Source organism: Paramisgurnus dabryanus, chromosome 21 (assembly GCF_030506205.2).
Source record: "Paramisgurnus dabryanus chromosome 21, PD_genome_1.1, whole genome shotgun sequence".
In the NCBI taxonomy this organism is placed as follows: domain Eukaryota; kingdom Metazoa; phylum Chordata; class Actinopteri; order Cypriniformes; family Cobitidae; genus Paramisgurnus; species Paramisgurnus dabryanus.
This window is the reverse complement of record NC_133357.1, coordinates 2,885,976-2,912,850: the sequence shown is the minus strand read 5'-3', so window position 1 is coordinate 2,912,850 and position 26,875 is coordinate 2,885,976. Positions and strand designations below refer to the sequence as shown.

Genomic DNA, 26,875 nt, shown 5'->3' with positions numbered 1-26,875 from the left:
AAAGATTCCCATGAACCTTTTAAACCCTATCCGGTTTCAAAGGCACACAAGTACTTTAAAAACCATTACCGTTTCGTGTTAACCCAGAAACAGAAATGCACAAGATGCAAACTTTGACTTCTTTTTCAAATTATTATATGCTAAACAGCTGCCAGTTACCTAAATCAGGTCTAGTTAGCACGTCTGTGGTATTCACCACCCCCTCCAGCCCACCCATAAGGAGGGCAGTATTTCAGAGGATTAGACTGAAGTGACTGACAGCGGAAAGAAAAGAAAACACAAACAGCTTAACACTCGGAGACTGATGAGCGCTGAAGATAAGACAGGTAGCTCATCTTTGTCACACAGCCTGGGGGCAAAACCCCACCCCGCATTTGGCGCCTCGCTCGCAGGACAGCAGACTGACGCGAGTCGAGCATTCTCCTGTCTTGCTAATTCTTAACACCAGAGATGTCAGGCCTTGCCATAAATCATGACTTTGACATCTTTACATGTATGCATTTAGCAGACGCTTTATCCAAATTTAAGGTATATACTTTTATGAGTTTGCGTTTCCTGGGAGTCTAACCTATGACCCTGTGGTATTTTTAGTACTGATATTATATATAAAATGTCTTACTATAAAAAAAAACAATTAAACATCTAAAAGATGCATGTGAGTTACATTTGACTTTTTCCACACATTTTTTAAACAGTAGACAGCAACCAGGGCCATGTATATGTATGTATGTATATATACAGAGACTGTATCAGATGTGTGGAAGGTGATCAACAATCAGAAAGAATGTAAAACATGTTTGTTGGTTTCAGATTTTACAACTTTACAAACGCAAAGCATTATCATATCGCATACCGTATTTTTAAAAGCAAGATATCGCGTTTCCCTTCAATACTGTCCAGCCCCAACCAACAGCAACCTTCAGGAGAAGTCGCAAAATTTAAGTCATGTAATATATCTTCGTAACCAAACGGTAATCTTGAAACAACTGTTCTTTCACCTTTTACCCTTGGCTTTCCACAAACCCCGAGCCCCCAATCTCACCCTTCCATCTTTTGACACACAAACCCTATTTTTCTCTTGTTTCCTGGCCCTAAATTCCTTAGTGCAGTCCTGCTAGGTTTTAATAGGGGCCCACGCTCGTAAGCCAAGCCTATAAAGGTGGTCTCATGGCCGGACCAGAGGCCCCAACCCGGCTGGCAGGGTCTTTATTAAGACTCAGACACCTCGGGCGGCCTTTCACACCACCAGCTGTAGCCCTAGCTAGTAAAAAAAGGCCGATCATAAAAATAAAAAAACAGGGTGGCTCTAAAATGCTAACTTTTACTGCCCCACCTTCTTCAGCCAATTTCAATGGAGAACCTAGGACTCCACCCTCTTTCCTCCATAAGGGTTTGGCAAAAACCACCAGCTTGGACTTTTACAAGAGTTTGGAGACTTCAAAAGAAGAAAAGGGGGCATAAAGTTAGGAATTTGATAGAAAACAGCAAAAAGGGGGTGAGAATGGAGGGGAGCTCTCTTTAGGGTTAAGCTCAGCTACAGTAGAGCCCTCTGTTCATGGCCATGGTTACAAACAACTCTCTTATTCTTCAAGCGAGAGTTTATAAGCTTAACGTCTACGGGGAATTTCAAGAGCATTCAAACTGTTTTCAATGTGCGTGATATGTCTGACACGCAATGCATTGTGCTATACATTTGTTTTCCTACTTGTCTGTTTTGAGGAACGCGAGAGGATTATTATAAGACCTTGCAATGGGAGTAAGTGAAAAGGTTAAGTTTTTTGCCATTGTTGGAAACACCAACTACATCATTAATAAGAACTAATATATAAAGGTGCTCACATTAAGATAAACCCAAAGCATGTGTGCCATCAAACCATGCCAGTGCTCTTTCAGGACTCCAGACTAACTTTTTTCACTAGGAGCACAGTGGCCCCCAACTGAAAATTTTAGGGGCGCAACCAGAAAATTTAGGGGCACACACCGTAAATCAACATGCTAACCAAATATTCACATTTCTACAAATTTCCACTGTATTACTAATAAATACTTTAATGATAGATGCAGAAAGTACAATGTGCTGTTTCAAATTCAGTGTCACATTTTATTGTGCACTTTTGGAAAAAAATTTACTGGTTGCACATGTGCGACTGAATGTAAAATTCAGTGGCACACTCTCAAATTTTAGGGGCAAAATGCTACCATTTGGGGGCAGTCTGGAGCCCTGTCTTTGAACTAAACGTAGGATCAATGCAAGTGTAAACTCATTTGTTTATGTGGTAAAAATGGCATTACGCTGGTAACGACAAACCACTTGTGGCGTAAAAATGGCTACTGACTGACACCGTCTGAGTGGCAAAGTAAAAAAGGGAGGGTGAGACGAAAAAATCCATCAGGATCTCTCAACAACCCGAGACGGTTCCTGCCGTAAAAACCCAGTTGCTTTCCCTCCCTCTAAAATGCTTCTACCCCGAATATCAGTCAACAGTTCTCCCAGGGCGCACAATGGGATGGGCTTTTCTGTGAGGCGGCACTCAGCGCTCCTCTGTTTGGGAAACAAAGCGTTCCGAAACGAGAGGCCTTCTTATCAGCTCACCAGCAAGGGACTCGATTTGCATGACAATGTGAATGCAGAGGGTGGATGGCTGGTGATGAAGTGACAGGTAGAGACTGACTGCGGTTATCAGGAGACGTCGTTCATTTCCTGCCCGGTATTGTGTTTCTCCCTATACTAGTCTCTCTGTATTCTCTGTACACAACTATTCCAGGTGGACCATCCTGTGTTAATACCACTGTCAACCTAGACAAAATGACGACCCGGCGCTAGGGAAACGTCCGTATGTACACCCAAAAGCACAATGGACAAAGTAAATGCATGCACACAAGTGCAGACAGTATAGACTACAGTATGCTGAGAAAAAGCACATAATCTATTTATGGATATATCTACACTCTCAAAAAAAGAGATGGTCCTAAAAAGGTCCTAATATGTATCATTTTGGTACAGATATGTATCTTCAAGTACCAGTATGTACCTCTAAAGCAGGGTTTCCCAAACTTTTCATTTCACGACCCACTTAAATTAGGTACAATATATCCCGCGACCCACCATAGGGTGGCCATTCGTGCCAGTTCCGTCGGACACGTCCCGAAAAGGATTTCGCGAAAGTCGAATTGGTCGACCGCATACGTCATCAGGGTTTAATATTTCGGGTTCAATTTCAGAAAAGCAACCGTTACATTTCAAGGTAAGAATGAACTACAATGATTGTATGTTTTAAAATAAATAAATCTTAAAGGAACAGTATGTAGGATTGTGGCCAAAACTGGTATTGCAATCACACAACTAGTGGCCAATACGGAAAATGACAACATAGACATCAACTGAGGGCTGCAACTCCAATTTTTAAATGACAATATCCTTGCCAGGCTACTGATGTCAGTGATATAAATATTTGAAATGAAAATTAATTCTTAATGTCTAGTGACATATCAGGGCCATTTTATGATTAATTGATATAAATTTCTTACATACTGTTCCTTTAATTTTCGAATGTATTTTAACTGAAATGTGAGAACCTCAATGACGTATGCGGTCCAGCAACGCGACTTCCGGAGAACGCACCCGAAATCCTGTTTGGGACGTGTCCGGCGGAACTGGCACGAATGGCCACCCTAACCCACCAACATACAAGTTTAATTGCAATATCAAAATACATTATGGTAGATATCATATCAAAATCATTGTCATTGCGTGTCATTAGTTTTGGGCTAAATTGTTATGTGTCATTCACCACTATATCCACTTTGTACGACCCACCTTATCCCACTATGTGACCCAAATTACCAATGTGTACCTTTGAGGTACCAATATGCACCTTTAGGTACTAGGGATGCATAACGATACGATTAATCTATTGCAGAATAAAAGTTTTTGTTTACATTATATATGTGTGTGTGAACTATGTATAATAACTTTGTATAGATAAATGCACACACATGCATGTATATATTATATTTAAGAAATGTTTACATGTATATTTGTATATTTATGTCTAATTTATATTATATATAAATATAAATACTTTTCTTAAAATTATACATGCATGTGTGCATATTTATATATTATACACAGTTGTGTACCGGCATGTGTGTTTGTAAAATATATTGTGTAGGTATTGCCAATGAAGTGCAAGTGCATGAACATGAACACATGCACTGTGGTGCAAAAACACAATTTAGTCCAAGTTCAAATTCATTGGTCATGCGGCACTCCTAAAAATGTGTTTCTGAAAGTTCTTTGTAAGGCTGTATGGTTCCATAAAGAACCCCCAGAGAACCTTTCTGTTGCACAAAAGATTCTTTGTGTTGCAAACAATAAAAAGTTTTTTAAAGAAACAATTACTTTGATTCTAAGGTCCACTGAGGATGTAAAATGGTTGCATGAACCAGTAAACTAAACAACTAGTGCAAAGACATAGATGACCAGAAGTGATCGATGACCAGAAATGTCTTGACTGTGTTTGAAAAAGTAGAGAAAGAACCAGTACAAGTGTCAGTTTCATATGTTTTAAGTGTTGCAACATCACATTTTGCTGTGCAGCATATGACGCACTGGCTGTGGAACAACTATTCTTTCACAATAGAGGAGCAGATTTTGTGTACGTGACTGTGGGTGTGATTGAATCTTTAGTGGAACACTGTTCCCAAATCTAGTCTTGGCATGTGAGTTAGTGTGTGTGTGTGCTCAGTTCTGCATGGGCGCTCATCCAGCGAGTGTCTCTAAAGACTCCCATTTGATTTGCAAATATAGTTCTCTCCGTCTCAATTCCTCATAAGTATTTCAGCGTGTTGGGCGTGTTTTTGCTTGCTGTTCGCTTTGTGTTTCTCAGAACATAATCCTGCTTCCCTACACGGAAAGTAACCAGATTTTGCTTTGTCTCTATTAAGATTGCATCGCCGGTTTTGGACGGACATACTGCTTTGTTGCATGTGTGGCAGACGGGCCACCGATTAGCCAGGTTTTGTGAAGCGAGGTGATTGATAGACTGACTGGCAGCAGTGCCTGATGGGAGAAAACACATAGCCCTCCAATGACTGCCAGCTTCCTGATTAGGGGAATCATCCGTGGCTCTATCTCTCTCTCTCTCTCTTTCTTTCTCATTGCCCATGACTTCCTGCCATCACCCAGATCCTCCTCACATGCTGTTGTCATTGTACCACCTCATATAACACAACCACATTTCCTTCCTCTTAACTGCATCACGGTGTCTTTCCGCTGTATGTAACTCTCTTTGATTGCTGGCTTTATCTTACTGCAAACTGTTTTCGACATTCGTGAATTGACAAATTGAAGAAAAACAATGCTTCTTGCAATTTGAAACATTTACCAGAATACCACAAATAAAAGCTTTTATTTTTAAGAGATAAAGCTGCTAAAGCATTATCACTTGTATAATTCAAGGGCAAGGGATTCACAGAATGCATTGTATTGAGCTTAGTTAAAAAAAATACATGATATGTATTACCAACAATTACTCTACATTGACTTCTTTATTACAAATATGGTTGCGCTTTGCATATTTATGTACCACATCACTCCCTTTCGCTTTGCTTGTATGTAAATCAACATGCTGCTTATGTAGAGCGTTTCAAATCAATCACTTGCAAATTTCCACGTTATACAGAACAAAGGGTTGCTGAAAAAGGCTCATGGGTAGATCAAACATAGGTGAAACAAAGCTAAACTCTTCGCAGAGATTCCACAGAAGAACCATTTTGGTCCCTTGAAGAACTTTCTTAAGTTCTGTGGTAGTAAAAGGTTCTTTACGGCACCATACAGCCCGTTAAAGCACATTTTATTTTTTAAGAGTTTAGTGTCTGCGCACCACAGATGCAGAACAAAAGGAACGGTAGAGCTGAGAGGTGTGCGTGTGCTTTCATTAAAGGTGCTGAGCGGCAACAGCTGCCTGTGAGCTCATTACCTGATCCCCCCAAAAACAGCCCATCACCAGACCCCTACCCTCGCCCCATGCACTCCATCCCGGGCCTGTAAAAGGAGGAGCTCTTCCTGTTTCAATACGGCTCTTTCTGAAAGGAAGCCCTGTGATAAAACTGGGCTGCCATCCAAAAGATGGCTCTGAGAAAAAGACAGAGAGCGTGAGAGAGAGACTGGTCAATTTCTCAAGAAATTTACACTCTTATGGCATAACCGGCATACAGGTATGAATACATATATGAACACATATGCACGCACACTGGCTGGCAGACTTAATGTAGACAGTTATCGTTCTCATATAGTCATCGTCATGGAGTCTGGCCAGAATCGAGGTCTTCTGCAGGCCAAGACAGGGTGAGAAAAAGGGCAGCAGGTAAAGAGGAGCCTTGCTTTTTGGGACTGTTTCAAACTTGAACTACATTCAAGTGCAGTCAACAATGACTTATAAACATCTCAATATTGTGCAACACGACCAGTGACCAGTGTCAGTAAGCAAACACAATCAATCATATATAGCATCTACTGCACGGTACTGTACTACTGATAAGCAATCCAAATATAACTTGCACAGATACTAACCTCCACACCAATAGGAAGAACTTTAGTTTCATTTTATTTATCTATACTCCTAAAATTATAAAGGGGGTGTGGCATAGTGCGTAAGGACCAGGCTGGTAATCTAACCTTTTTACAATTACACATACTTTATCAAATGCAACTTATAGTGCAATACAAGGTATACATTTTGTCAGTATGTGTGTTCGCCAGGTTCGAACCCGCAACCTTTTAAGCTGCTAACGCAGAGCTCTAACAGTTGGGTTACGACCAATGGATCTTCTACAGGCTGCATTAATGTTGTATTATGTTCCCGAGCAAATTGTTAAAAAACATTATAAAATAAGGATAAAACATCTACTAAACTACTTATAAAAACTTAACAAAAGTATAAATTAAAGGATTAGTCTATTTTCTTAAAAAATCCATATAATTTACTCATCACCATGTCATCCAAAATGTTGATGTCTTTCTTTGTTCAGTCGAGAAGAAATTATGTTTTTTGAGGAAAACATTCCAGGATTTTTCTCATTTTAATGGACTTTAATGGACCCCAACACTTAACAGTTTTAATGCAGATTAAAATTGCAGTTTCAATGGAGTTTCAAAGGACTCTAAACGATCCCAAACGAGGCATAAGGGTCTTATCTAGCGAAACGATTGTCATTTTTGACAAGAAAACTTAAAATATGCACTTTTAAACTACAACTTCTCGTCTATCTACGGTCCTGTGACGTCACGTAATTGCGTAATGCCGTGGAAAGGTCACGTGTTACATTTATGAAACTCACATTTGCGGGCCATTTTAAACAATTAACTGACACAAAGACATTAATTAGTAGCATTACACATACAACAACGTCGAAACGGTCCTCTTTCTCCACACTTGTAAACACTGGGGCGTAGTTTCGCCTTCTTCATCTGTGACCTCTTGACGTGATGACATATTGCGTGAGGTCACAGGACCGGATATAGATGAGAAGTTGTGGTTTAAAAGTGCATATTTTTTATTTTACATGTCAAAAATGACAATCGTTTCGCTAGATAAGACCCTTATGCCTTCTTTGAGATCTGGTTGTGAGTAAATTATCTGGATTTTGTTTAAGAAAATAAACTAATCCTTTAAAACTAACAAAGGCATTGCAAATGCCCAAATGCTTTAAAGGAACAGTATGTAGGATTGTGGCCAAAACTGGTAGTGCAATCACAAAACTTGTGGCTAAAACTGGTACTGCAATCACACAGCTGGTGGCCAATACACAAAATGACAACATAAACATCAGTTGAGGGCTGCAACTCCACTTTTTAAATGACAATATCCTGGCCAGACCACCGTTGTCAGTGATATAAGTATTTGAAATGAAAATGATTTCTTAATGTCTAGTGACATATCAGGGCCATTTTATGATTAATTGATATACATTTCTTACATACTGTTCCTTTAATCCTAAACAGCCTATTTAATAATGTTTGTCCTATTCCTCTGGTAGGACTCTATCCAAACTAGACAGTGAGGGGTAATCAGGACACAATGACGAACTGATTCAGAGCGGACAGATTTCTGGTTCAGACATCCAAATTTGCAACTCCACTGAATCCCCCGAACCCCTGCCAGGCTTCATCTGTGCTGTCAGCCCCTGAGTGTGAATGTCTCCTCTAATTCCTCTCCACTCCAATGGCTGGATGCCTCCTCCATGGACACAACCATTGATCAACGAAGAAGCCAACAGGCAGCGAGGCAGCCTCATCTAGCATTTATCTTTGATCTTCTGGTCCTCGCTGACTTCCTCTCACCATCTGTCTAGCTGTCTGCGCTCACCTGCTTCAAAACAGGGAACTCGGAGTGTGTTACAGCGTCTGAAGTGTTTCTCTGTTTAGGACTTGGGCGGAGGAACTCCTTGTTTGGCCCTTATTGCTTCCTTCCCCAAACAATAGAAACCACAAAAGAAGAACAGAGGAACTACAAAGGTTCACACCTTAAACTTACACATAATACGCTGGGGTAAACGGCACGTCCGTTGGACTCGAACATTGATCGGCGAGTCAAATTATTTTCTAGCTGCGGTCGTACTCAGTTATGTCTTAAACCTCATTCTAAACTTCGTTTCACACAAAGACTGCGGCTTCCTGCTGTCTACGTGATTTGTGGTTAGGGCGAGCAGTAGTTGTGGGTTTTCTTGTGTGTAAATACTGAGCATTTCGCTGTCAATCCAACAGCCTGGCATGGTTCTGTTTTCTCTAATGGCATACGAGTTAGTCTGTGAGAAACTTCTGCTTTGACTATAGGGGAAATTACAATATGATGCATGCTTACATGAGTGGAATTTTCTCACTTTAGTGTGGCAGCACGCCTACAGAGACTACCCAAGATGATAGGGTGTGGACTGGCACACTTAGTAGAAACCGACAACTGTGAAGATTCATAGCAATACCGCACAACGTCCCTAGAGAATAACAGACAAAGCCGGTCGTAACCTTGAAGAAAGTCACCTTGAGTTGCCGACAATACGTTCGTATTTAGAGCCAACAGAGCTTTTCTAAATGGAGCGTAGAGCATCCGAGACGCAGGCCTGTCAAGCAGACAGACGGTCTCATCCGTGCTCGTATTGAAGACGTTTTCAGACGGCAGATGATCGTTTAAAAAGATGGATGAGTAGGGGGTTAAGTACAGATGGTCTGCCCTAACAAGCATCCTCGGGCTCCTGTATCCATTCATCTTTCATGGCTGATTTAAGATTCATTTTTCTCACCCTCTCACCTCTATCTGCACGTAATAGGGACGTAAACAACTACATATTAAAAATATGAAAATATATACTCAAAGATTGGGGACTTCCTTCAAGGTTACGACTGGCATGTGTTGTTATTCTCTTGGGTTACACATATAGCACATGTTTTATATTTTACTAAATGTATATATAGGCTATAATACATTAAACATAAGATATTTACATATAGAAATGTAACTACGCTAGTCGATCTAGCAAACCGAGATTATATCTCAAAACCAATGTCTTCTATGGAACATGACCTCATCACCCGTGCAGCAATCCAACGACCCGATCTTCATTTTAGATAAAATGCATGATTCATTAAGTGTTTCCAATGCACAGAGGAGGAGGAGGGAGTTGAGCTATATTTCGTGTCGCACATAACAGTGAGCCTTAGCAACGATGGAGCCAAGCCGTCAGTCAACAACACACTGGTAACAGAACTTTGCGTTTCACACTGGGCTAACACATGGTTTCAGACTTACACAGACCCTGCCAACGCCTCGGCCCCAGATAGAAACCGCCAACCAGACACCGGAGCGCTCAGTAAACAACCACTAAATCACTGGACAAAAGGAAGGTGATAACCAAACTATGACAGCCATCGAGTCTCACCCAGAGTTTTCGATCCCGTAATGCATTGCCTTGTTGTCTTTATCAGAGACCTACGAAAGTTAAAAAAGGCCAGCTAATTAGCAACAGTCCTTAAATAGAAATTTTGACAAAGCCACATATGCCAATGAGTCTTTCCGCTCGCCTCTCAAGACGGTCCTGAAATCTGCAACAAGGTGTAAGGAACTCGCCCCGAATACAAACCAACACCAAGTTGGCGGACTAACCCTTAGCCGCACGGATGTATCGGTTTGATCCATTACACTGTCCGAACATTTCGCAGTCGGTCTAAAATTCACATTGTCCCAAGCTGAACTATAAAAAGCAGATTTTTCATATTGACAGTTTCTTGACACCGCTGTGGTATTACAAACTGCCTTTACAGCAGAAAATGAAAATCCTAGCAGCCTCCTCTACCGGGTTTAACTTCAACTCACTCATAAACAGACTTCAACAACCATCCACATTTAAAACACTCACATACACCACATTCATAATGCATACACGCAGGGCGTTTTTTATCACACTGAAGTTGCGAAAGTGTCAAAAGCTGCTAATGCAGATACTTTACTGCAACCACAACTTATGTAATGTCACATCTAAAAAGCTGCAATATTTTAAGCAGACAATGAACATGTTGAGTCACAAAAGGTACAAAAAAACAATACCTTGATACATAACAATGAAGTGCTATTCTTTAGCTCGAAACCTGAAAGGGGTTACAAGCAACAAAGTACAGGATTATATAAAACAGGTTCAGTATAAAACATTGTCTATGGAGTGTTTAATACTAACAAAACACATCTCTATTGTTGGACAGGGATGTGATCAGTGTGTAAAACCACTCACGGCCAACCACTTTTTCCTGTTTTCTTCGACACACAGAAATCTCTCTCTTGCTCTCTCTCTCTTTCTTTCTCTTTCTCTCTCTCACACACACACACAGACACACACACAAACAAACACACACAGCCATCAGCCATATTTTATTCCCCTGTCTCCTCTGGCACTCTAATCTTTTAATTGAATCTTTTTATAATTATAATGAAATAATTGAAGACCTCCATTAACACGAAAAATGAGAGGCAGCGTGTGACGGCGGACACAGGAAGACCTCATTTCCCTGTCTTTCACATACAGCTCTGTTTCAGAGAGCTTATCGGACTCTGATGTGGACAGCACACAGAAAACAATGGCATGCGTGTATGAGCTCGAGAGATCAGGAAGATTCTACCCATGAACTTTAAAAAATGGTCTCCATTTTAAGACACCCAAACCAAACACCAACCATCTAATCCTAATTAAAAACCACACGTCTGGTCATTTAAAAAGTTACTTTTTAAGCAAAAGTCCAAAGGAATTAAAATTATTTGACAAAAAAGCACTTTACCACTTTACAGGTTGCATTTGTATTTGTAGACATGAACTAACAATGAACAATACTTCTACAGCACTTATCTTATTAATCTAAGTTCATGTTGATTACTTATACATTTTTTAAATCAAAAGTTATTAATGCATCATGAACAATTGCATGTGTTGACATTAACCACAACGAAGATTATTAAATCCTTTATTATTAAAATCTATATTGTTCACTGTTTGTTCATGCTAGCTAATGTGTTTACTAATGTTAACCAACATTACTGGAAAGTGTTAATAGTTTTTCATTCAGTCTATCATTCCAGTTTTACTGTACAATTTCCTCTTAAAACACACCCACCACAAAATGCTGTATGACAGTTGTCAGTGAAAGTGTCAGAATTTGTCATTGATGTTTTAACCAACAACCTGAAACCGATAGCTTTGCGCCTAAAGATGTCATTTTATGTATATTAGGTGTATAGATATCTGTACCTAATGGTGTATATTAGGATAGTGACAGCTGGGGGGAATATTTTGGCAGAGTGTATCTTTAAAAAAAAAAACCCTTAATAAAACTTATTAAAATAATCAAATTTCTTTCAAAGTGAACCAGTTCTTTTAGGTTTTTTCCAGGCAAAGAGAAAGCCCTACTAAACATGTACTGGCTAAGTGTGTTATCATACTAAAAACATTTAGATTATTACAATGCCCTCCTGTCTAACCAAGCTGTGTGTGACATTTCATTTGGCCACGCCGATCATAAGCAAATAAAATGGAAAGTTAAGTCTACATTTCACAGAAATCCGATGCTATCTTTCTAACGTACAGATTAGCAAATCACCTGCGCATTTCCTTTTACCATGTGGCTCAATACAGACCAGTGTCTCTCTTCAAAACAGATTACGCAATCAAACCTCTTCATTACTCTTCTCTTTCAAAGACTGAACAGATATAACAGAACCGCACATCATCGTGAGAGCCGACATTATCTTGCGCGCAGCCTCTCCATAACCTCTGAGACTGAATTAAAAAAAACAAATACACAAAGGTCTTGAACTGCAGCACATGAAAACAGGAAAGGCCGTCTACACTGACATTGGTCTGAGATAATCTTGCTCTTCACCTCTCACAGGCAGCGGGGGTAGCAGAAGTGCAAGTTTAGACCTTTCATTGTCAACTTGGTATACTGCAAGTTTCCTGGCTGACATTACTTACAAGAAGAGAGGCACATATGTAATGATAACAACCTAAAGGTTGCCCACCACATAAAACAAGGACCACACACAAAAATAGTATCTTGAGAAAAGGAACTTCCGTCTTATAGACCACAAGTTTTTGTCACCTCACAGAGCTCACATGGGTTCGAGTTTGCACCCATCTAAAAATTTTATGTCGCTCTCTAATTGAATAAAAGTTGAAGAGATAAAGACATTCTGGCTTTGCATCTGCTTGAATAGCCAATGGAGTTTACCCACCATGCACTGCAGCTGGCCTACCCTTAATGAGATATTAGGCTAAAACATCAATTCATCTGTCTCGTTGAAGTGGACAATGAAAAGAAACTGTCCCGGTCCTACGCTCCGATAGGCCTGCCCTGTTTACAGAGGTTTCTGGGCACACAGGCCTGTAACAGTACACCAATCCCGCTCTTCCCCGAGGGCAGCTGGATCTGTCCGACCGCCTCTCCTATTTCCTGGAACCAGAAGAGCAACAGAACTCGAGACGCAGGGCCGAATCGGAGGTCTCGTTTTCCAACACGAGCCCCGTGTGCTCGTGTAGCGCTGGTGAGACATGACTGATTAAATAAACAGATTTTTATCTTGTTATCGTCAAGGCCCTGGCCGAGGAGAAGAGGCATTATGGACTCCCCCCTTCCCCTCTGGGTCGAGCCCAGACAGGGCATCTGTCTTCATTAAAGAGGACCCAGTGTGGCTGACAGCCACTGAAACGTTGGTGTCTTCACGATTAATGAAGACAGATGACTTGTGCTTAGAGGCAGAGAAGAGGGAACAAAAAGCAGAAGGTTCAACAAATACAAATGGAAAACAGCGAGAGCGGCGTGCATTTTTGAAAAAGGTTGAGGCCGCGAGGTGTGGAAAGGCTAACAGCGCTGTTTGCTTAACTGGACATTTGAGGTTTTGTCTCGGTTCTTATCATTCATCACTGTTTATATGTTAATATGAGACGGTGGAGATAAAAGTTATACAGATAGTTTCATGTACTTTTCTCTCTTTAAAACACATTCTTTCTCAGACTAGTCCCCCTGGTCCCCTACGAAAATGGACCCCAGATTTTATAGTTGAAGCAAGGTTGTTTTCAGAGCCAAAGGCTGTCTAAAGTCTGGAAGAGAGGCAGGAAAAATACGACGATTAAAGCAGAGAGCAAAGCTTTGCTGAAGCCTGAACATTCCACATCTATCAATTCGCAATTATTTATGTCACCGTTTACGTCTATCGTATTAAGTTTCCACCATTTCCAATTCCAAATCTGAGAATTTCATCTCTGACACATGTTTAAAAAATGTCCCAGTTCAAACCCACTTTTAATGCCTGTTTGATGCTGTTGTGTGGGCTGAGCCGTGGCAGGCATGCTGGGATACCAGAGCTGTCAGGCACAATTGTGAAGTGAGGAAGACAAATGCAATATGCATGACTGAAATTATAGCACAGTGTCAGGTTCCCCCCCACCTACCTCTCTTTCTCAAACACACTCTCTCTTTCATCTTTTCCTATCGCATTACTTTCTTTCTGTTTAACTTTTCATCAACAGGCCAGGTCAGAAATCAGGTTACCCACACTGCTGGTGAAACCAGACTCGAAGCATGCAATCTTTCTCTTTCCCCATCTCTAAAACACACAAACCCAGCATGGTGCATGCATGGAAGCAGCTTGAAGGCTCTAACTAATGGTCGGCTTGACACGAAGGGTCCTTTTCCTGTGGTTAGTTAGAGACCGGAGGCCTCGTTGGCTCTCCAAGCAATGCAGTGTCATGACAAAGTGACAGAACGAGTGAGACAAATGCAACACTTACAGCGTACGCTAGCCGTCCCAGTCCAAGCAAAAGGGTCCAGTCCAGCATAGAAGGGGCTTGCCTTTCGAAGCATGCATGCGCCACGGTTGGTCACATCGTAGAGTTGGCGGGGACCCATGCCCAGTGCCTCCATGCAGTCGAACATTTTGCCCGTACCACCCTACCTCCAAACTAAAACGAGTGTCGGTCCTGTTCCTGCTTCTCGATACCGTTCACGTCACCAACAAAAACAAAACACCCGCAGCTACGGCACTAAATCCCCCGCTGGAATTCCTTTAGTCTGGATATATACGTGCTGCCTGATCCTGCTGTTTTTGAGCTTGTAAGCGTTTCCTCTCTCACTCTGTGTGTTTTTCTCTCCGTGACTATGTCCCTCGCTCACGCTGCTTGTTTCTGTTTCCCTTTCTGGCTGAACTGCGGCACCGGTCGCTGGCTGGCTAGGCTGCGTCTCTGCGCTCGGGTGAGCTGCTCCTAGCGTGCTGTAACAGACCTAAATAACAGGCACACACAACACTCGCGCCTCTCAGACACAGCGGAGCGAACCAACTGCTTCGGCTCTGAGCACCCGGAGGGGGGTGGAGAGAGAGAGAGAGAGAGAGAGAGAGGTGGGGGTGAGAGAGAGAGGTGGGGGTGGAGAGAAATTGAGAGGGCCACAGGGAGGGGCCACAGTGTGTGTATGCATGTTTGTGTGCAAGCTTGATCTGTTTAGAGGACAAACTTTTATTCGATTCGTGCTGGCCTCGTTTTTGTGATTCATATTTCAGCACCACGCACAAACACACACACACACACACAATCTCTCTCTCTCTTTCTCTCTCTGATACTGCACCTCCCCCTTTTTCTTGCAGTAAATATGAGAACACCCCCCCACCGACCCATCCCGTCTCTAATCATAACCACATTAAAGTCCAGAGCGAGCGAGTAAGTGAGAGAGAGTGAGTGAAAGAGTGAGTGAGAGAGAGAGCATTGTGCAAGCAGCAGATGCCAGGGCAAAATTCGCCCTTTTGTCTCCACAAAAACAGGGTAAATGACTGATGGTCACTGCTGTCTATACCTCATTAAGTATGTGGCGAATATTCAAAGCCCCCTCTGGCCCTCGTAGGAGCACAAGAAGAGGAACTTTTATTCAGTTCACACGGAGAATCCAAGAGCTGGAGGACGCCAGGCAGGAGACCAACAGGAAGATGAACTTGGAATGGAATGTCACGGCTTGCCTTCAGACGTGCTATGTAGAAATGATGGATCTGACTCCCTTCCCGTGGACCTTAGCGAGAGTAGATGCATTATTTAACTTGACATGAATGAACGCCAGTCTGTGAGGGATAGACGTACAGTTTGTTTAATGCGCTGTACTGTTGTGTTTATTAAAGCTGATGTCCTGCTGACCGAAATGTTGGACACAAAAAATGCTGGAAAACACGAATTGCACGTGACCAGGCCTGGGAGGAATCTAGCGGCATTTCTGTGCACTGATTTTCGGGGAAATCTGGGCTAATTCGTGCTAATGAGAACATTGAACTCTTAGTAGCTGACATCGGAATTGAATTAGCCAAAATATTAAACAAACACTGGACTGATAAGAATTCAGTGGTATTCTGCAGCGAGTTGTGCACATATTTTGCAAAACATGGGCATGAAAATGATCCTGACCGTTTAAGGGATAGTTCACCCAAAAATGAAAATTCCGTAATCATTTTATCACGCTCATGTTGTTACAAACTTGTATAAATGTGTTTGTTTTGATGAACATGAAGAAAGATATTTTGAGGAATGTTTGTAAACAAAGCATTCATGATGAGCCCCATTCACTTCCACAGTTTTCCTACTATGGAAGTAAATGGGGCTTATGATTGGTTTGCTTACAAACATTCCTTTCTTTGTGTTAAAAGGATGACGGAATTTTTATTTTTGGGTTAACTATCCTTTAAGACAGTACTAATTTATGCATTTGACTTTCTAAAGGTTCTTGTTTTCTTAGGATCGAACCCATGACTTTTGCACTGCTAATGCAAAGTGAGCTACAGGAACAGATTCCTCATTTACTGTAGTTGCAAACCTTAACCTCACTTCGATTATGCTTTATTCGATTTGATTTGGTTCAGTTCATTGCTATAACGCTTTTGACAACTTTGCGTTGCATTAAAGTACCATTAAAGTAAATGCAGAAAAGAGAAGTACAGGAAAATCATTTCCTTTTCCTTGTAATCAAAATAAAAATTTCCTTTTAAAAATAGTATTATAAAAAAGCATATCTTGAATGAACTGCTATTCACTTCAGATAAATCCATCTGTGTAACTGCATCAGTAGTAGATTACCAGCTAATTCAACATATTCATGCCAGTCAACCCTCTTGCCTACGTCCACCCCTGCCCCAAATTACGCCCCCAACCCCCAATAAATCTACCACATATACATCCACCACACACAAGCAATCAGCCACTACACGACCTGGGAATGAAACACTAGGAAATAAATAGCTCTGCCAGTTTCAGTGCCAATGGCTTTCAATGAGTGAACAGCTGGGGAGTGGATGGAGCCATACCAGGGTTCAAGTCAAGCAAACAGCTGAACACAATGCTAGGAGCAACAGAGGTGCCTTGCCTCATCCATCTTCGGCAAAGCCCCCCTCCCTCATCCCCCTCACCCCCGTCAACTTGCTGCTAGTGGTACGGCCCAGTCGCCTAAGAAAAGACACCATTTCCTGTCAATCTGCGCTGCTGGTTGGGTTCTCTATAAACACACACTGCCCTCCCTTACAAACACATTCTCAATCTCCCGCTCGCTCGCCGCATTCTGCTTTTTATTTTCCCCTTTCCTTTTTCACACTTGCGAAAAGAAACAAAGCGCAGTTCTCCGAGCACGTCGGGGCTTGCGCTGAGAATGGCATTCATTAGGCTGTTTATTGATCTTGTGGCTCTTGACTTTGTTATGGTTCTCATTTATTTTCCTTAGGTGACCCTCAAAGTCAGAGAGGAAGAGTGAGAAAGAAAAGAGAGAGAGAGAAAGAGAGGGAGAAAGAGAGAGAGAGAGAGAATGAGCGGGGGAGATAAAGCTTTTTAATGGCCCTTTTGTTTGAGTGGACAGTAAAGTACATCAATTGTGATGCTGAGGTACAGCATGTAATTGTTGCGTCATAAAAGAAAAAAGTAACAAAAGAACAAACAAAAGAACTGATCAAAAGTATAATGGTTGACGAAGAAAGCAGTGAAGTCAAATAAAATCTATCTTTAACAAAGGCTGTTAGAGGTTGAGCTTGTAGTTCAATGTTCAATTTCAAAGTTTCAAAAAGTCAGTGTTAAAAGTTAAAAAAGTTTGGCTATTCAATTATACAACAGCAATACTGTATCTATTATTAAGTTGACGAATGATGTTTAAATTAGTTTTATTTTATACGTTTTTGGTTGCATTTGTTAACATTTGTTAATACATTTATTATTATGCATTTATTATTCTTAGCTCATGTTCATTTCAGCATTTACTAATACAAATTAAAAGTTCTTAACTGTTTATATTTGTTAATGCACAATAAACTAACACGAACCATTGTATTTGGGATAGTTCACCCAATTTACTCTAATTTACCCTAAAGCTGTTACAAACTTGTTTAAATTTCTTTATTCTGCTGAACACGAAAGAAGATATCTGTCAAAAAGCAGGAAACAAGAGCACCATTGACTTCTATAGTGGGAAAGGTTAATACTATGGAAGTCAATGGTGCTCCAAACATTCCTCAAAATATCTTCCTTTCTGTTCATCAATATGTATTTTCATTTTTGGGTGAACTATCCCATTAACTAACATTAACAAAGACTAATAAATGGTGACTTTATTGCTCATTGTTAGTTCGTGTTAGCTAATGCATTTAATTTTAACAAATACAAGCTTACTGTAAAGTGTTAAGTTCTTTGTGACGCATTTTGAAATCTCATTTGTTAAAACCCGGCTAAAGTCATTTTCCAATAAAAAAAAAACATTCTATATAAAGTAGAGAACTTTAATATCTTTAATACTGACTAAGTAAGGCCATTTCAAAGATTTAGGCCTAGATTTACTAAACGGGGGAAATTAGCATGAGAGCGCTATTCCAAAAAAGCGCTGACGGGAGTGGTAATATCTGCGGGTTATTTACTAAAAAAGTGCAAATTAAATAACACAGGCGCAACAGCTGTTTTCCATAATGACCAACGCAGTCTACTAAGAGCAGCGCAAATTAGTTCAGGGTCGCAAATAAGCAGAGCTGATCTTGAGGACATCGCAGCGGAAAATTCGGGGTGTGTAATTCCGGCTAACGAAGCTATAGTAGACAGAAAACATCTGGATGACAAAAAAATGAAGGTTTACAAGAAATTTTGAAACTTCAGGTATTGTGTGACATCTCCTGGTAACTCCTACTCCAGCAAAAAAAAAAATATGGCTTGGCAAACAATATTTTTGAATAATTTGCTCCTCTGGCATTCCAAATAAACTGTTACATGTTAAAACAATCCTCTGCATTGTATCACACGTTCTCTGCTCTCTGTGATGACTAAATTTTTTTAGCAATAAATGCAGCCATTTTAACCGTAAAGTTATTTAAGACATGCTTTATTTCTGCGTTAAATAAGGGTACAAATACCAGTCATAACACGCGCAAACATTAATAAATCGCGTTGCGTGAATCATTTAAATAATCTCCTCCCAAAAATTTTGCGTCTGAAAGGGTAACTCTTAGAAATGCATAAGCAATAAAGTCAGTCGCAAAAAAATCTAGACCACACCTTTTCAGCAGTGATGCACTGCGCATCTTTATTTAACGACAAAATTATGGTTTGCGCTGGTGCAAAATTTTTGTTAATCTGGCCCTGGTGAATTTTGTTCTCAGAAAATTATGTTTTTTAAAGATTTCCAACTTTAAAACAAGCTTGCATTTAATGCTGCATCAATTGAAACATAACTCACCTCTCAACGTCGTATACCACGTGAAAGCTGATTTTCTCCTGTTTTCAGTAATATATGACACATTCTAAAAGTCTTGTTAAACAGGTTTACTTATATGTTGTACATGTCCAAAAAGCAGAAAAACACTGAAATCCTTGTATCGGGTTGCTCGCTGAATACGTGCTTCAGGTGCTGCGTGTCATATTTAGACTCGGAATTCATCGCGTACTGGCATTGACACATAGCAGCATTAAAATGTATTTAAAACAATGTGATTATCTTGTCAGAAGTTGAGCTACAAAACAAAAATGCTGTTTATGTAATTTCGAACACAACATGAAGAATATCGAAATACAAACTGGGCTAAATACGCAATATTAATGCCTTGCCTTTCCCTGCACCGGACCCGAGTGTCACTAGTGCAATTTAATATTATAGTCTGTTTTCACTTTCTAATGATAGAAAAGAGGTTCCTGAAACTAATGATATAAGAATCACAATGTGTGTCTGTGCCTAAAGTGAACACAGAGACGATCAAAGTCAATGTTTTAGCAAGCCAAGTTCAGATATTTTTGCAAAGAATAATAAAGCGAAGTGTCAATAAAATCAATAATTTGAGTATTTTCATGTTATAAATAAAAGTTTAACTACTGTATATATATTGAAGGATTATTATTTAATCTGTAATTTACCGCAATAATCACAAATCACCCATTTGTGTCATTTTTATTGTTATGACTACTTTGACGCTCTAAATCTCACAATTAGATTATGCAACTTTAGCAACTTTTATTACTTCTCTGATTTATTCCCAAAATGCATTATTGTGGTATTGCTGTTATTATTGTTCAAATAAATTGCGTAAAATTTTGTTTGTATTCATTTTCATTTTGAACAAAAAGCATCTTGTAACAGATTAATCATAAATGTGGTAAAGCCCCAAAAACTCTCATTTCGAAACAAAGACGACTTTACAAAACTCTTCTCTCCTGCTGAAAATCTTTTGTTTGAAACTGTTCTGTGCAGTCGGAAAAAAAAAGAGTTGACTTGGACATTTAATCCAACTTCATAGTGCTGACCCAAGTTCCTCCCCCCTCCCCTTCCCCAGCCAAGGAGGTTGAACTCCAGAAGAAATCCCCACTGGGCCACTAACTTTCCCCCAACTTATCCTGTTCTCCCTCCCTTTATTTCTCTCTCTCTCTCTCTCTCTGGAGCTCAAGCTATTCTCCATCACTCTCCACCACCTCTGCCTAACTCCCTCCTTTTCCTTCTGTTTTCAAAGTTACACTCGTTCAACCCTGCTGCACTTTTTAAACCACCACGGAGCAACATCTTTAAAGACAGTTTTGTTTTCGCTTGCCTTAAAGGCCTGACTCTTTAAGACTTCACTCTCTCAAATCCCTCCTTCCTCTCATGTGACAAAACTCAGATGACAAACAGACCCAGAACTGCTGGAAATCCATCTCACTTAGCTGGCTCTATGTCATCTTTACTTTCCAGACCAGACGAGCCGCACAAGAGGAGTCGATCTCAGGCAGCGATGTTAAGTTTAACTGCTGCGTGACTCACAGATGCTGATTGTAGATATCAGACATTATGCATTAAAAGACATTTAACAGGACTCTCGGCACTGTTTTTGCCTGTGTGTGGTCCTACAAAAGAGCAAAATCACATATCAAATATCTCAGTTGTTTCTTTTATACAGCTGATTAACTGGAAGGAAAATGAAAATAGACCAAAGTATTGTTACATACCAGGAGATAGCAATCCAAACTTTTATTTGGAGTTGCAATAAAAATAAAAATAAATTTTATTGCAACTCCAAATGATGTTATCTAATTCACATTCACTTAATCAATCATTATTAATTGCATTAGCAAATCTAAACTAACAATGAGCAATTTAGTTAGTTATTCAGCATTTATTTATGGGATAGTTTACCCAAAAATGAAAATTCTGTCACCCTCAAGTTACAAGCCAACCCTGTTTAAATTTATTTGTTCTGCTAAACACAAAGGAAAATATTTTGAGCAATGTTTGTAAACAAACAGTTTTGGGGCACCATTGACTTCAATAGTCGGAAAAATCCTATGAAAGTCAATGGTGCTTCAAAACTGTTTGGTTTACAAACACTGTTCAAAGTAACTTCCTTTTTTCATAGAAGAACAAAGAAATTCATACAGGTTTGGAAAAACTTAAAATTTTTGGGTGAACTATCCCTTTAAACTTTGTTGGTGTAAGTTCATGTCAATACAATTGTTCATGTAGTTCATTGTGCATTAACTAATGATACAACTTTTCATTTTAAAAATGTATTAGTAAATGCTAAAAATTAACATGAACAAAGATTAATAAATGCTGTTGAAGTATTGTTCATTGTTAGTTCAGGTTAGTTAATGCATTAACTAATATTACCAAATACAGTCTTATTGTTAAAGGGACAGTTCACCCAAAAATGAAAATTCTGTAATCATTTACTCACTCTCATGTTGTTACAAACCTATATACATTTCTTTGTTCTGATGAACACAAAGGAATATATTTTGAGAAATGTTTGTACCCAAACCGTTCGTAAACCCCATTCACTACCATAGTAGGAAAAAATAATACAATGAAAGTAAATGGGGTCCACAAATGGTTACAAACATTTCTCGAAATTTCTTCCTTGGTGTTCATCAGAACAAAGAAATGTATATAGGTTTGTAACAACATGAGAGTGAGTAAATGATGACAGAATTTTCATATTTGGGTGAACTATCCCTTTAAGTGTTGCCAAAGCCAATTATCCCTGTGGTGTATATTTTTATTTTTATATATCTTGAGGAATAGCTTCGAGTTGAAACTTTTAAGAAACATAGGTGAGGGCAAATCTTAGATAAAGTTTAAAAAGTCAATACTAGTCGGAGCCGATGGTGTAGTGGGATTCCTGACTCGTGGTCATTTGCCAGTCCCATACTCCTCTCTTCTCCCTTAACTTTCCTGTCCTCTCCACTATCACTGTTTAAATAAAGGCAAAATATGGCCAAAAAAATATAACTTTAAAAAGTCGATACTTGAATTAAACATAATCGAGAACTCCATTATCTCCCCCGAGCAATGAAGGAGCAACCTCTGAGCAATAAAACTTTATTGTATATATGATTTATTGAGCATACATCGTCTACTCTTCTAGGGTTTTAGATGTGTATGGTGTTATATAGCACAGGATGTTTGTGCATATGTTGAGTGTAAGCAAGAGGGTCATGCTTTTCTGTGTGTGTGTAGACAGATTGCCAGTGATGACAGAGACACAGAACACCACTTCATTTCAGCTCTGTCTGCACACACAAGTCTCAGATTACCAAAACTAGTCTATGCAGCTCCATCAGGAAACACTCAGACATCGACACAAACACACCTACCATGTAACACACACCTTCGACACACACAATCACTAGCGATTTCCAGACATGGGGTTCACATATCCCTGGGGTACTTAAGCAAAATCCAGAATGAACTTTTGATAAACCACTAAAACAGAAATCACTTAAGAGTAAAAACAGAAAAGAAGACTTTACATATAAAAAAATCTATGTATGAGATTAAGAGCATCAAAGTTTGATTTCACATCAATTTCAATCTTATATTAAAGGAAAAGTCTACTCATTTTCAATATTAAAATATGTTATTACCTTAACTAAGAAGAGTTGATACATCCCTCTATCATCTGTGTGCGTGCACGTAAGCGCTGGAGCGCGCTGCGACACTTCAATAGCATTTAGCTTAGCCCCATTCATTCAATGGTACCACTCAGCGATAAAGTTAGAAGTGACCAAACACATCAACGTTTTTCCTATTTAAGACGAGTAGTTATACGAGCAAGTTTGGTGGTACAAAATAAAACGTAGCGCTTTTTTAAGCGGATTTAAAAGAGGAACTATATTGTATGGCGGAATAGCACTTTTGGGAGTACTTCAACTCGCCTGAAAAATCCGCTCCCCTTCTCCCTCTCATAATGGGAGAGGGAGGGTGTTACTGCGCCGAGTCGAAGTACTCCCAAAAGTGCTGTTCCGCCATACAATATAGTTCCTCTTTTAAATCTGCTTAGAAAAGCGCTACGTTTTATTTTGTACCACCAAACTTGCTTGTATAACTACTCGTCTTAAATAGGAAAAACGTTGATGTGTTTGGTCACTTCTAACTTTATCTCTGAGTGGTACCATTGAATGAATGGGGCTAAGCTAAATGCTATCGAAGTGTCGCAGCGCGCCCCAGCGCTTACGTGCACGCACTAAGATGATAGAGGGATGTATCAACTCTTCTTAGTTAAGGTAATAACATATTTTAATATTGAAAATGAGTAGACTATTCCTTTAACCTCCTAAGACCCTAGCTTTGGTTTGTCTTTTTTTTTTCAGATTTCTTTTAGGGTTAGGAAGAACCAATAAATATAATAACCAAAAATTTTTCATTGAACATGAAGCAGTGTAAACTCGCATCTAGGACAACTCGGAGGTATCGTAAACCGGAAGTGCACATTAAATAGCGCGAGCTTAGTCAGATAGCGTCTACTTCAAAATGCAAAATATATGTTAGCAGCCAATGTTAATCGTTAATGATTTGGGACAAATATGATGTTATTTAATGTTAAACTATGTGAGTGGCGCTCTGTGGCGCGACAGGGATAAGAGCAACTTCCTGAGTCAAAGCTGGGCGCTGCGGACAGGCGCCACCTATCGGCGCCAGTGTGCGTATACTCATAGAAAACAATGTGTTTCGATTTTCCCTCACACATCTCAGTGAGGGAAAGCACCGTGCCGTTCCAAAAAAATCGAACACATTTTTTTCTATGAGTATACGCACACTAGCGCCGATAGGTGGCGCCTGTCCGCGGCGCCCAGCTTTGACTCAGGAAGTTGCTCTAATGGACCCCCTTAATTGTCCACGTTTGTGTAGAACAGGTTCCAGTTACACAGAAGTAAGTATTATGGTGCAAACAACAACAAAAATGTGATGTCCGCATGTGGACATCCAGGTCTTAGGAGGTTAAAGATATCAAGGTTATGTACTATGGGATGGTTTCCAGACAGAGTTTAGCTTAAGCCAGGACTAGGGCTTAGTTTAATTAGGAAATATAACTAGTTTTAACAAACACAACTTACTAAAAACATTACTTGCATGCCTTTTGAGGCCAAACAACGTATTTTAAGATATGTTTTCAGTTTGGACAGCTCTTAAATTATTTTAGACTAGGACTAGTCTAATCCCTGTCCATGAAACCGCCCCTATATGTACTATATATGATGATTTTATTTAGAAAACAGTAAATCACAAAAATATATGACTTTTGTCATGCAAAATACACCAGGCAGGGTGATCAGGACCCCTGATGCTGAGTGATTGAGGTATTGTAACTCAAAAAGAGTTAATTTAGTAATTTAAGGGATGGTTCACCCAAAAATGAAAATTCTGTCATCATTTACTCACTCTCATGTTGTTACAAACTCGCATAAATGTCTTTGTTCTGATGAACACAAAGGAAGATCTTTTGATGAATGTTTGTGTGAGAAACCGTTCGTGGACCCCATTCACTTCCTAAGTAGGAAAAAAGAATACTATGGAAGTAAATGAGGTCCACAAACTTTTTGGTTACAAACGTTTCTCAAAATATCTTTTTTATTTATGCGAGTTTGTAACAACATGAGAGTGAGTAATAGATGACCGAATTTTCATATTTGGGTGAACTATCCCTTTAAGGCATTTGACCAATCAGAATCAAGTTTTCTGAACAGTCAAGTACCTTGTCTAGACATTTATTTTTAGTTAAAAAAATAAATAACTGCATCATTAATAATATTTAAATCGCTAATTCTTCAGCCCCCCTGATTAGGCCGTGGGGGTCACCAAGACCCCCCCCCCCCAAAAAAAAAACACTGCTGTGCAACACTCGATCTCAACAAAATATCCTGTGCTGAATTATGCATGTTTCAACACATTGACACATTCCAGAGTTCCCCGAGTACGGGGCTCAAATGACCGATCGTGGCCATTAACACCCGCTTCATACCCCCATCCTTAACGTCCACGTTCGCTCGTACATTCATCAGAACGTCCACCTCCAGCGAAATCATACACATGTTCTGCTCTGAAAAGACATGTAATCTTATCCTGTCATGTTTTTCGTACACACAATACATCTCCCCGAGAGTCTGGAAGTGTCACTAGAAGACGGCCGAAGAGGTGAACATAGAAAGAAGACGAGCTGTTCCAGTCCTCCTTGTGCACACAAATGAAACAGTGAAACATTTGACAATTTTATCAAACTTGGCCATCTGTCAAACCAGCCTGCACTCTATCTGTGACTGTTTTCTTTCTCTCTCTCTCTCTCTTTCTTTCTCTCTGTCTCTCTCCCTCATTTGGCATGCCATGTTCTTGCTTTCTTAGTATTCTCATGACTTTTGACACAAGTTATTCAAAACTGGAGCGGTTGACTGGCAAAGTTTCTCAGTCTGAAGTCACGCCCCTTTGAACAAGTTCCCTCCCCATTTCTATTAAGAAGCCCCTCCCACACCGGTCGCCATGGTAGAATCTTCATACTGCACGTGCCCGGTCCTGTCCGTGAAGCTCCGCCCCCTCTCAACGCTGGCTTTTTATCTTCATATGTCATCGTGTTAAAATGACAGTACATTCAACCTTTCAATATCAACCCACTCTCACACTCACAGCCTCTTCCTCCTTTACTCCTCTTGTCTCTCACCTTGTCTCTATGGAATGGTGGGATCAAGAAAGGAAATCCACACAGAAGAGGAGGAAAATAGAAGGGTTACAGGGGAGGAAAGTAATCCACCGGATTTCAGGGATTGAGTCAGAAGAGCCGAGATTCCATTTGTGAACAATTTGCAAAATTCCCGAACTGAGCTCTTAATGACTTGGCAACGGGAGAATTCCACTTCTGACTGTCTCCCTATCGGACCGCGGTTACGCCAGCTCTCCAAAAAACAGACAAATGTGGGAGTCAGCTGTGGCCAAAATATTAACAAAGACTTTATGAATTCCCTTTTACACAATGGACTAAAGGCTCGGGTTGGATATGCGATTACAGCAACACAGACGGCACACTAGAAAATAATACCAGACAAATCATCTAGGATAGAAAGTGTACGTAAAGCGTTTGTCGTGGAAAATCCTCGGTTTTATAAATTGCTAAATGTAACCGATTATATAATTGTAAATTGTTTATTTACAATAACTGTTTGTGCACTAGTTAACATAAACTAACAACAATACAGCATTTATTAATCTCAATTTGAGTAAAGTTTAGCATTTACAAATACATTTTTTAAACAAAAACTTTTTTAAGATGTCAAATAAATCTTTGGCGTCCCCAGAATACATACGTGAAGTTTTAACTCAAAATACCTCATTTATTATTATTATAACATGTTAAAATTGCCACTTTGTAGGTGCTAGCAAAAATGTGCAGTTTTGGGTGTGTCCTTAAAAATGCAAATGAGCTGATCTCTGCACTAAATGGCAGTGTTGTGGTTGGATAGTGCAGATTAAGGGGCGGTATTATCCCCTTCTGACATCACAGGGGGAGCCAAATTTCAAAGACCTATTTTTTCACATGCTTGCAAAGAATGGTTTACC

General features: G+C 39.9%; 1 protein-coding gene across 2 annotated transcripts in view; it reads right to left on the bottom strand.

Annotated features, from left to right (window-relative positions):
• Positions 1-26,875, bottom strand: part of rarga (retinoic acid receptor gamma a) — a 60,537-nt gene that overhangs the window by 10,291 nt on the left and 23,371 nt on the right. Inside the window, exon 1 of one of the 2 annotated variants that reach the window (XM_065285335.2) lies at positions 14,329-14,890. The exons of the other annotated variant lie outside the window; for it this stretch is intronic. Within the exon in view, the coding sequence (XP_065141407.1) occupies positions 14,329-14,473 (145 nt within the window). The 5' untranslated portion in view covers positions 14,474-14,890. Of the gene's footprint in view, positions 1-14,328; positions 14,891-26,875 lie in introns of those variants that run through there. 2 annotated transcript variants of the gene reach the window in all.